Source organism: Entelurus aequoreus, linkage group LG05 (assembly GCF_033978785.1).
Source record: "Entelurus aequoreus isolate RoL-2023_Sb linkage group LG05, RoL_Eaeq_v1.1, whole genome shotgun sequence".
Lineage (NCBI taxonomy): Eukaryota > Metazoa > Chordata > Actinopteri > Syngnathiformes > Syngnathidae > Entelurus > Entelurus aequoreus.
This window is the reverse complement of record NC_084735.1, coordinates 5815014-5827352: the sequence shown is the minus strand read 5'-3', so window position 1 is coordinate 5827352 and position 12339 is coordinate 5815014. Positions and strand designations below refer to the sequence as shown.

Below are 12339 nucleotides of genomic sequence, written 5' to 3'. Positions count from 1 at the left end.
AACATATTTTTGATTATATATGGTTTTGCAAATACATATTGTACAATATATTTTGTTGAGAAGTGACTTTTTCTTTATTAAAAAGCAGTAACAACAAACCTAGCCTGTTTTGCGTGTGCACGGGAGGTAAAAGCTGTTTGAAATTGTGCTGGTTGTGAGCATGAGATTGGCAATAAAAGTTAAAAATAGGCTACGATACATTATATTAATCCAATTTGTTTCAACGTAAAAAAGCTCATTTTCACCCTGTGACGGCTACGACTTTTAAGGATCAATCCTATGAGGGGATTAGAGTTTGTTGGTAATGTTTGTAAGGTCCCAGAAGGAGGAGTGTGATGGAAATGTAATGTGAGATTATTATCTTCAGGACCAGCTTTGCCGACTGGCAGAAGACGTACGAAACTCTGGCAGAGATGGTAGTTCCTCGCTCCACCAAGTAAGTCCACTTGACCTTCTCACAGACATGTCACAATCTACCAACGCTCACCTTTCGGCTGACACGTGTGGGGCCGTTGCCTAGCAACCCTTGTTGGTAGAACGTCCACAGAAGACCTGCCTTCTCGTCTGCAACGTGAACGTGTTGTGTGGGAAAGTTTTGAAAACCAGTTTGTAGAAGTGGGACGAAGATGAAGGATTTTTGGGGGTTAATGCGTGCATGCATGAAAGTACTACTATGCACTACTACTACTTTGTACTTGTTACAAGAGGGGTCAGAGAGCTGTTTTCTTTACACTTTCTCATGCACTCCAAATTATGAATCACTTCAAACGTGTAATTGTGATACATAATCATCTTAATGTATATTATTGTGATATATGATTATTGTAAATAAGAGTATAATTGGTATATATGTTTTTTTTTAATACCAGTATAATTTATTGTAAATAGCAATATAATTGTGATATTTACTGTATTTGTTCTAAATAATGATATACAAACCCCGTTTCCATATGAGTTGGGAAATTGTGTTAGATGTAAATATAAACGGAATACAATGATTTCATCATTGATCATTGTATTCCGTTTATATTTACATCTAACACAATTTCCCAACTCATACGGAAACGGGGTTTGTAATAGTTATTATTTACAATAAATATACATATCACTATTATATTATTATTTACAATAAATATATATATAATATAATAGTGATATGTATATTTATTGTAAATAATGATGTAATAGTGATGTATATATATTTATTGTAAATAATGATTCAATAGTGATATATGTTTGGAAAATGGAAAATGTTTATTGTAAACAATATAATTGCATTATATTCATATATATATACACACATGTGTATACATGTCTGTATGTGTGTGGGTGTGTATGTATGTATAGGTGTATATATTTATATGTATTCGTGTGTATAGATGTGTGTGTGTGTGTGAGTGTGTATATATATACAGTATAGATGTGTGTGCGTGTGTGTATATACAGTATAGATGTGTGTGTGTATATACAGTATAGATGTGTGTGTGTGTACATACAGTATATATATGTGTGTATATACAGTATAGATGTGTGTGTGTGTATACAGTATAGATGTGTGTGTGTGTTTTGTATATACAGTATAGATGTGTGTGTGTGTATACAGTATAAATGTGTGTGTGTGTGTGTGTGTGTATACAGTATATATACGTGTATATACAGTATAGATGTGTGTGTGTATACAGTATATAAACGTGTATATACAGTATAGATGTGTGTGTATACAGTATAAATGTGTGTGTGTATACAGTATATATACGTGTATATACAGTATAGATGTGTGTGTGTATACAGTATAGATGTGTGTGTGTATACAGTATATATACGTGTATATACAGTATAGATGTGTGTGTGTGTATACAGTATAGATGTGTGTGTGTGTGTGTATACAGTATAGATGTGTGTGTGTGTGTATACAGTACAGATGCGTGTGTGTGTGTACATACAGTATATGTGTGTGTGTATATACAGTATATGTGTGTGTGTATATACAGTATATGTGTGTGTGTGTGTGTGTGTATATACAGTATATGTGTGTGTGTATATACAGTATATAGATGTGTGTGTGTGTGTATATACAGTATATAGATGTGTGTGTGTATATACAGTATATGTGTGTGTGTGTTTCAGGATGTTGTTTGAAGACAACGACAGCGGCCTGTTCAGTGTGACATTGTTCCGTAAGGCGCTGGATGACTTCAAGCACAAGGCCAGAGAAAACAAGTAAGTACATCCCATAATAGCAGGGTGCTTGTACATCCCATAATAGCAGGGTGCTTGTACATCCCATAATAGCAGGGTGCTTGTACATCCCATAATAGCAGGGTGCTTGTACATCCCATAATATCAGGGTGGTTGTACATCCCATAATATGAGGGTGGTTGTACATGCCATAATATGAGGGTGGTTGTACATGCCATAATATGACGGTGGTTGTACATCCCATAATATGAGGGTGGTTGTACATCCCATAATATGAGGGTGGTTGTACATGCCATAATATGAGGGTGGTTGTACATGTCATAATATGAGGGTGGTTGTACATCCCATAATATCAGGGTGGTTGTACATCCCATAATATGAGGGTGGTTGTACATGCCATAATATGAGGGTGGTTGTACATGTCATAATATGAGGGTGGTTGTACATCCCATAATATCAGGGTGGTTGTACATCCCATAATATGAGGGTGGTTGTACATTCCATAATATGAGGGTGGTTGTACATCCCATAATATGAGGGTGGTTGTACATGTCATAATATGAGGGTGGTTGTACATCCCATAATATGAGGGTGGTTGTACATCCCATAATATCAGGGTGGTTGTACATCCCATAATATGAGGGTGGTTGTACATGCCATAATATGAGGGTGGTTGTACATCCCATAATATGAGGGTGGTTGTACATCCCATAATATGAGGGTGGTTGTACATGCCATAATATGAGGGTGGTTGTACATCCCATAATATGAGGGTGGTTGTACATCCCATAATATGAGGGTGGTTGTACATCCCATAATATGAGGGTGGTTGTACATGCCATAATATGAGGGTGGTTGTACATCCCATAATATCAGGGTGGTTGTACATCCCATGATATGAGGGTGGTTGTACATGCCATAATATGAGGGTGGTTGTACATGCCATAATATGAGGGTGGTTGTACATCCCATAATATGAAGGTGGTTGTACATGCCATAATATGAGGGTGGTTGTACATCCCATAATATGAGGGTGGTTGTACATGCCATAATATGAGGGTGCTTGTACATCCCATAATATGAGGGTGGTTGTACATCCCATAATATGAAGGTGGTTGTACATGCCATAATATGAGGGTGGTTGTACATCCCATAATATGAGGGTGGTTGTACATGCCATAATATGAGGGTGGTTGTACATGCCATAATATGAGGGTGGTTGTACATCCCATAATATCAGGGTGGTTGTACATGCCATAATATGAGGGTGGTTGTACATCCCATAATATGAGGGTGGTTGTACATCCCATAATATCAGGGTGGTTGTACATGCCATAATATGAGGGTGGTTGTACATCCCATAATATGAGGGTGGTTGTACATGCCATAATATGACGGTGGTTGTACATCCCATAATATGAGGGTGGTTGTACATCCCATAATATGAGGGTGGTTACACATCCCATAATATCAGGGTGGTTGTACATGCCATAATATGACGGTGGTTGTACATCCCATAATATGAGGGTGGTTGTACATCCCATAATATGAGGGTGGTTGTACATGCCATAATATCAGGGTGGTTGTACATGTCATAATATGAGGGTGGTTGTACATCCCATAATATGAGGGTGGTTGTACATGCCATAATATGAGGGTGGTTGTACATGCCATAATATGAGGGTGGTTGTACATCCCATAATATCAGGGTGGTTGTACATGTCATAATATGAGGGTGGTTGTACATGCCATAATATGAGGGTGGTTGTACATCCCATAATATGAGGGTGATTGTACATCCCATAATATGAGGGTGATTGTACATCCCATAATATGAGGGTGGTTGTACATCCCATAATATGAGGGTGATTGTACATCCCATAATATGAGGGTGGTTGTACATCCCATAATATGAGGGTGGTTGTACATCCCATAATATGAGGGTGATTGTACATCCCATAATATGAGGGTGGTTGTACATCCCATAATATGAGGGTGGTTGTACATGCCATAATATGAGGGTGGTTGTACATGCCATAATATGAGGGTGGTTGTACATCCCATAATATGAGGGTGATTGTACATCCCATAATATGAGGGTGATTGTACATCCCATAATATGAGGGTGGTTGTACATCCCATAATATGAGGGTGATTGTACATCCCATAATATGAGGGTGGTTGTACATCCCATAATATGAGGGTGATTGTACATCCCATAATATGAGGGTGGTTGTACATCCCATAATATGAGGGTGGTTGTACATCCCATAATATGAGGGTGATTGTACATCCCATAATATGAGGGTGGTTGTACATCCCATAATATGAGGGTGGTTGTACATCCCATAATATGAGGGTGATTGTACATCCCATAATATGAGGGTGGTTGTACATCCCATAATATGAGGGTGATTGTACATCCCATAATATGAGGGTGGTTGTACATCCCATAATATGAGGGTGGTTGTACATCCCATAATATGAGGGTGGTTGTACATGTCATAATATGAGGGTGGTTGTACATCCCATAATATGAGGGTGGTTGTACATCCCATAATATGAGGGTGGTTGTACATGCCATAATGAGGGTGGTTGTACATCCCATAATATGAGGGTGGTTGTACATCCCATAATATGAGGGTGGTTGTACATCCCATAATATGAGGGTGGTTGTGCTGCCTCAGGTTCACGGTGCGTGACTTCCAGTACAACGAGGAGGAGATGAAGGCAGACAAAGAGGAGATGACTCGCTTGTCCACCGACAAGAAGAAGCAGTTTGTATGGCAGCACCTTGTCTTGTCTCACCTGTGCAGGTGTGCTGCTCACCTTCACCTTCTGCTGCCTCCTGCAGGGTCCTCTGGTGCGATGGCTGAAAGTCAACTTCAGTGAGGCCTTCATCGCCTGGATACACATCAAAGCTCTCAGGGTCTTTGTGGAGTCTGTCCTCAGGTCTGTACTGTTACACCCGTTACACCTGTTACACCCTTTACACCCGTTACACCTGTTACACCCTTTACACCTGTTACACCTGTTACACTGGATACACATCAAAGCTCTCAGGGTCTTTGTGGAGTCTGTCCTCAGGTCTGTACTGTTACACCCGTTACACCTGTTACACCCTTTACACCCGTTACACCTGTTACACCCTTTACACCTGTTACACCTGTTACACTGGATACACATCAAAGCTCTCAGGGTCTTTGTGGAGTCTGTCCTCAGGTCTGTACTGTTACACCTGTTACACCCTTTACACATTTTACACCTTCTGCCTGCTCTCATTTACACCTGTGACACCCTTTACACATTTTACACCTGTTACACCTCTGACACCCTTTACACCTGTTACACCTTCTGCCTTCTCTCATTTACACCTGTGACACCCTTTACACATTTTACACCTGTTACACCCTTTACACATTTTACACCTGTGACACCCTTTACACATTTTACACCTGTGACACCCTTTACACATTTTACACCTGTGACACCCTTAACACATTTTACACCTGTTACACCCTTTACACATTTTACACCTGTGACACCCTTAACACATTTTACACCTGTTACACCCTTTACACATTTTACACCTGTTACACCTCTGACACCCTTTACCCCTGTTACACTTTCTGCCTGCTCTCATTTACACCTGTTACACCCTTTACACATATTACACCTGTTACACCCGTTACACATTTTACACCTGTGACACCCTTTACACATTTTACACCTGTGACACCCTTAACACATTTTACACCTGTTACACCCTTTACACATTTTACACCTGTTACACCTCTGACACCCTTTACCCCTGTTACACCTGTTACACTTTCTGCCTGCTCTCATTTACACCTGTTACACCCTTTACACATTTTACACCTGTTACACCTCTGACACTCTTTACACCTGTTACACTTTCTGCCTGCTCTCATTTACACCTGTTACACCCTTTACACATATTACACCTGTTACACCCTTAACACATTTTACACCTGTTACACCTCTGACACCCTTTACACCTGTTACACTTTCTGCCTGCTCTCATTTACACCTGTTACACTTTCTGCCTGCTCTCATTTACACCTGTGACACCCTTTGCACATTTTACACCTGTTACACCCTTTACATCTTTTGTAACTTTTGCACCTTTTACACCTGTTACACCCTGTACACATTTTACACCTGATACACCCTTTACACCTATTGTAACTTTTGCACCTTTTACACCTGTTACACCCTTTATACATTTTACACCTGTTACACCCCTTACATCTTTTACACCTATTACACCCTTTACACCGTTTGTAACTTTTGCACCTTTTACACCTGTTACACCTTCTGCCTGCTCTCATTTACACCTGTGACACCCTTTACACATATTACACCTGTTACACCCTTTGTAACTTTTGCACCTATTACAGCCTGTACACCTTTTGTAACTTTTGCTACTTTTGCACCTGTTACAACTTTTGTACCTTTACACATTTTTCACCTGTTACATCTTTTGCACCTTTGTAACTTTGGCACCGTTTACACCTGTTACACATTTTGCACCTTTACACCGTTTATACCTATTCCCCCTTTTGCACATTTCCACCTTTTACACCTGTTCCCCCTTTTGCACCTTTCTACCTTTTGCACCTTTCCACCTTTTGCACCTTTTCACCTATTACACCTGTTCCCCCTTTTGCACCTTTCCACCTTTCACACCTTTCCACCTATCACACCTGTTCTCCCTTTTGCACCTTTACACCTTTTGCATCTTTCCATCTTTTGCACCTTTCCATCTTTTGCACCTTTCCCAGCTGTCACAGCTTGTGCAGCGCTGACACCTGTGCACCTTTGCACCTTCAGGTATGGTCTGCCGGTCAACTTCCAGGCCATGTTGCTGCAACCCAACAAGAAGAACATGAAGAAGCTGAGGGAAGTTCTCTATGAACTCTACAAACACCTGGACAGCAGCGCCGCCATCATTGATGTGAGTTACATCTACTACATCTAGCTCTGCTACATCATTATCTGCTACATCATTATCTGCTACATCTATATCTGCTACATCATTATCTGCTACATCATTATCTGCTACATCTATATCTGCTACATCTAGCTCTGCTACATCATTATCTGCTACATCTATATCTGCTACATCTATATCTGCTACATCTAGCTCTTCTACATCTACTACATCTATATCTGCTACATCTATATCTGCTACATCTAGCTCTTCTACATCTACTACATCTATATCTGCTACATCTATATCTGCTACATCTATATCTGCTACATCATTATCTGCTACATCTATATCTGCTACATCATTATCTGCTACATCTATATCTGCTACATCTATATCTGCTACATCTACATCTGCTACATCTATATCTACTACATCTACATCTGCTACATCTACATCTGCTACATCTATATCTGCTACATCTATATCTGCTACATCTATATCTGCTACATCTATATCTACTACATCTATATCTGCTACATCTACATCTGCTACATCTACTACATCTATCTCTGCTACATCTATATCTGCTACATCTACATCTGCTACATCTACATCTGCTACATCTACATCTGCTACATCTATATCTGCTACATCTATATCTGCTACATCTATATCTACTACATCTATATCTGCTACATCTATATCTGCTACATCTATCTCTGCTACATCTATATCTGCTACATCTATATCTGCTACATCTATATCTGCTACATCTACATCTTCTACATCTACTACATCTATCTCTGCTACATCTACATCTGCTACATCATTATCTGCTACATCTATATCTACTACATCTATATCTGCTACATCTATATCTACTACATCTACATCTGCTACATCTATATCTGCTACATCTATATCTGCTACATCTATATCTGCTACATCTATATCTGCTACATCTATATCTACTACATCTATATCTGCTACATCTATATCTACTACATCTATATCTGCTACATCTACATCTACTACATCTATCTCTGCTACATCTATATCTGCTACATCTACATCTGCTACATCTACATCTGCTACATCTATATCTGCTACATCTATATCTGCTACATCTATATCTACTACATCTATATCTGCTACATCTATATCTACTACATCTATATCTGCTACATCTATATCTGCTACATCTATATCTGCTACATCTACTACATCTGTATCTGCTACATCTACATCTGCTACATCTACATCTGCTACATCTATATCTACTACATCTATATCTGCTACATCTACATCTGCTACATCTATATCTGCTACATCTATATCTGCTACATCTATATCTGCTACATCTACTAAATCTACATCTGCTACATCTACATCTGCTACATCTACATCTGCTACATCTATATCTACTACATCTATATCTGCTACATCTACATCTGCTACATCTATATCTACTACATCTATATCTGCTACATCTATATCTACTACATCTACATCTGCTACATCTATATCTGCTACATCTACATCTAATACATCTATACATACATCTATGTACATACATACAATATAATGTAGTATAATTGAGTACACACTAAGTACACATACATACAATATAATGTAGTATAATTGAGTACACACTAAGTACACATACATACAATATAATGTAGTATAATTGAGTACACACTAAGTACACATACATACAATATAATGTAGTATAATTGAGTACACACTAAGTACACATACATACAATATAATGTAGTATAATTGAGTACACACTAAGTACACATACATACAATATAATGTAGTATAATTGAGTACACACTAAGTACACATACATACAATATAATGTAGTATAATTGAGTACACACTAAGTACACATACATACAATATAATGTAGTATAATTGAGTACACACTAAGTACACATACATACAATATAATGTAGTATAATTGAGTACACACTAAGTACACATACATACAGTATGATGTAGTATACTTGAGTACACACTAAGTACACATACATACAATATAATGTAGTATAATTGAGTACACACTAAGTACACCTACATACAATATAATGTAGTATAATTGAGTACACACTAAGTACACATACATACAATATAATGTAGTATAATTGAGTACACACTAAGTACACATACATACAGTATGATGTAGTATACTTGAGTACACACTAAGTACACATACATACAATATAATGTAGTATTAGTATAAATAACAGGATGTGTTTAGTTGAGTGACAGCCATGTTGGCCAATCACAAAGAAGAGGTCACCTGAGACTGTTTAACGTAATATACTTACGTGGTTTCAAGCTAACACATCAGTGTCTCCATGGCAACGGCTAGCATCACAACGTAACATACTTTTCTGGTCTGAAGCTAACGCATCAGCGTCTCCATGGCGACGGCGAGCATCACAACGTAACATACTTTTCTGGTCCGAAGCTTATACATCAGCGTCTCCATGGCAACGGCTAGCATCACAACGTAACATACTTTTCTGGTCTGAAGCTAACACATCAGCGTCTCCATGGCAACGGCTAGCATCACAACGTAACATACTTTTCTGGTCTGAAGCTAACACATCAGCGTCTCCATGGCGACAGGCAGAGGTGCTTTTCTGGTGTGAAGCTAACACATCAGCGTCTCCATGGCAACGGCTAGCATCACAACATAACATACTTTTCTGGTTTGAAGCTAACACATCAGTGTCTCCATGGTGACAGCTAGAGGTACTTTTCTGGTGTGAAGCTAACACATCAGCGTCTCCATGGCGACAGCGAGCATCACAACGTAACATACTTTTCTGGTGTGAAGCTAACACATCAGCGTCTCCATGGTGACAGCTAGCATCACAACATGACATACTTTTCTGGTCTGAAGCTAACACATCAGCGTCTCCATGGCGACAGCCAGAGGTACTTTTCTGGTGTGAAGCTAACACATCAGCGTCTCCATGGCGACGGCTAGCATCACAACATAACATACTTTTCTGGTTTGAAGCTAACGCATCAGCGTCTCCATGGTGACAGCTAGAGGTACTTTTCTGGTGTGAAGCTAACACATCAGCGTCTCCATGGCGACAGCGAGCATGACAACGTAACATACTTTTCTGGTGTGAAGCTAACACATCAGCGTCTCCATGGTGACAGCTAGAGGTACTTTTCTGGTGTGAAGCTTACATATCAGCGTCTCCATGGCGACAGCGAGCATCACAACGTAACATACTTTTCTGGTTTGAAGCTAACACATCAGTGTCTCCATGGTGACAGCTAGAGGTACTTTTCTGGTGTGAAGCTAACACATCAGCGTCTCCATGGTGACAGCTAGCATCACAACATGACATACTTTTCTGGTCTGAAGCTAACACATCAGCGTCTCCATGGTGACAGCTAGAGGTACTTTTCTGGTGTGAAGCTTACATATCAGCGTCTCCATGGCGACAGCGAGCATCACAACGTAACATACTTTTCTGGTTTGAAGCTAACACATCAGTGTCTCCATGGTGACAGCTAGAGGTACTTTTCTGGTGTGAAGCTAACACATCAGCGTCTCCATGGTGACAGCTAGCATCACAACATGACATACTTTTCTGGTTTGAAGCTAACACATCAGCGTCTCCATGGCGACAGCCAGAGGTACTTTTCTGGTGTGAAGCTAACACATCAGCGTCTCCATGGCGACGGCTAGCATCACAACATAACATACTTTTCTGGTTTGAAGCTAACGCATCAGCATCTCCATGGTGACAGCTAGAGGTACTTTTCTGGTGTGAAGCTAACACATCAGCGTCTCCATGGCGACAGCGAGCATGACAACGTAACATACTTTTCTGGTGTGAAGCTAACACATCAGCGTCTCCATGGTGACAGCTAGAGGTACTTTTCTGGTGTGAAGCTTACATATCAGCGTCTCCATGGCGACAGCGAGCATCACAACGTAACATACTTTTCTGGTTTGAAGCTAACACATCAGCGTCTCCATGGTGACAGCTAGAGGTACTTTTCTGGTGTGAAGCTAACACATCAGCGTCTCCATGGCAACAGCGAGCATCACAACATAACATACTTATGTGGTTTGAAGCTAACACATCAGCGTCCCCATGGCGACGGCTAGCATCACAACATAACATACTTATGTGGTTTGAAGCTAACACATCAGCGTCTCCATGGCAACGGCTAGAGGTAGTTTTGTGGTGTGAAGCTAAGGAGAGTCGTCCCCCCCCCCGCAGGCGTCCATGGACATTCCAGGTCTGAACCTGAGCCAGCAGGAGTACTACCCCTACGTGTACTACAAGGTGGACTGCAACCTGCTGGACTTCAAAGTCTAAGAAGACGGGAGGTCTCACTCTGTCCCCAACTTCTTGTCATTCCCTTCTTCTTCTTCTTCTTCTTCTTCTTCTTCTTGTCCTCCGAAACAAGAACATGTCAACTTGAACTCTGACCTCCCCTCTCCTTGCGGGACAAATCCAGAGTGTTCACTTATTGCAGGAGTACCTCAATGTTTGTGTTTGGGAGCGTGACGTCTTTTTAGCAAGTAGTACATCAATGTGTCGCCTGGTTTTACAGTCAAATAACTGTGTGCTTCCTTGTCGTCGTATTGTTATTTGTGTGCATACTGTAAAGTATTTCAAAATGATAATAAATGTTCATGTCATTAAATCATTTGTCTTTTTCTGTCTTTTGAGCAGGCAACTCAGACAGGACCTCCACCAGGTCCTACCTCCCAGTAGTAAAGCCCCCAAATGGCATCACTTGTTCCTTATTTCCTGCAAGTGTGGTCAAAATGTGCCCATAACTTTGTGAGTTATCTATAGCGGAGCGAACCCTCTTGTCAGTCATCTACTATCTTTGTCCCACATGGAAGGTGAAGCTGCTAAGGTAATTTAGTAGAAATGTAATCACTTCACTTCATGCAAGTTGCATCAAGATGTACCCATAACGTTGTGACTTATCTATAGTGGAGCGAACCCTCTTGTCAGTCATCCACTATCTTTGTCCCACACGGAAGGTGAAGCTGCTAAGGTAATTTAGTAGAAATGTAGTCACTTCACTTCATGCAAGTTGCATCAAGATGTACCCATAACGTTGTGACTTATCTATAGTGGAGCGAACCCTCTTGTCAGTCATCCACTATCTTTGTCCCACACGGA

At 40.1% G+C, this 12339-nt stretch overlaps 1 protein-coding gene across 1 annotated transcript in view; it reads left to right on the top strand.

Annotated features, from left to right (window-relative positions):
• The window catches only part of LOC133649573 (V-type proton ATPase subunit C 1-A), a 36411-nt gene extending 24563 nt beyond the window's left edge, over positions 1-11848 (top strand). The window contains exons 8-13 of the mRNA XM_062046172.1: positions 368-436; positions 2128-2220; positions 4887-4980; positions 5054-5151; positions 7054-7177; positions 11419-11848. Of these exons, the coding sequence (XP_061902156.1) occupies positions 368-436; positions 2128-2220; positions 4887-4980; positions 5054-5151; positions 7054-7177; positions 11419-11517 (577 nt within the window). The 3' untranslated portion in view covers positions 11518-11848. The remainder of the gene's footprint in view (positions 1-367; positions 437-2127; positions 2221-4886; positions 4981-5053; positions 5152-7053; positions 7178-11418) is intronic.
• Positions 11849-12339: the final 491 nt, after the last annotated feature.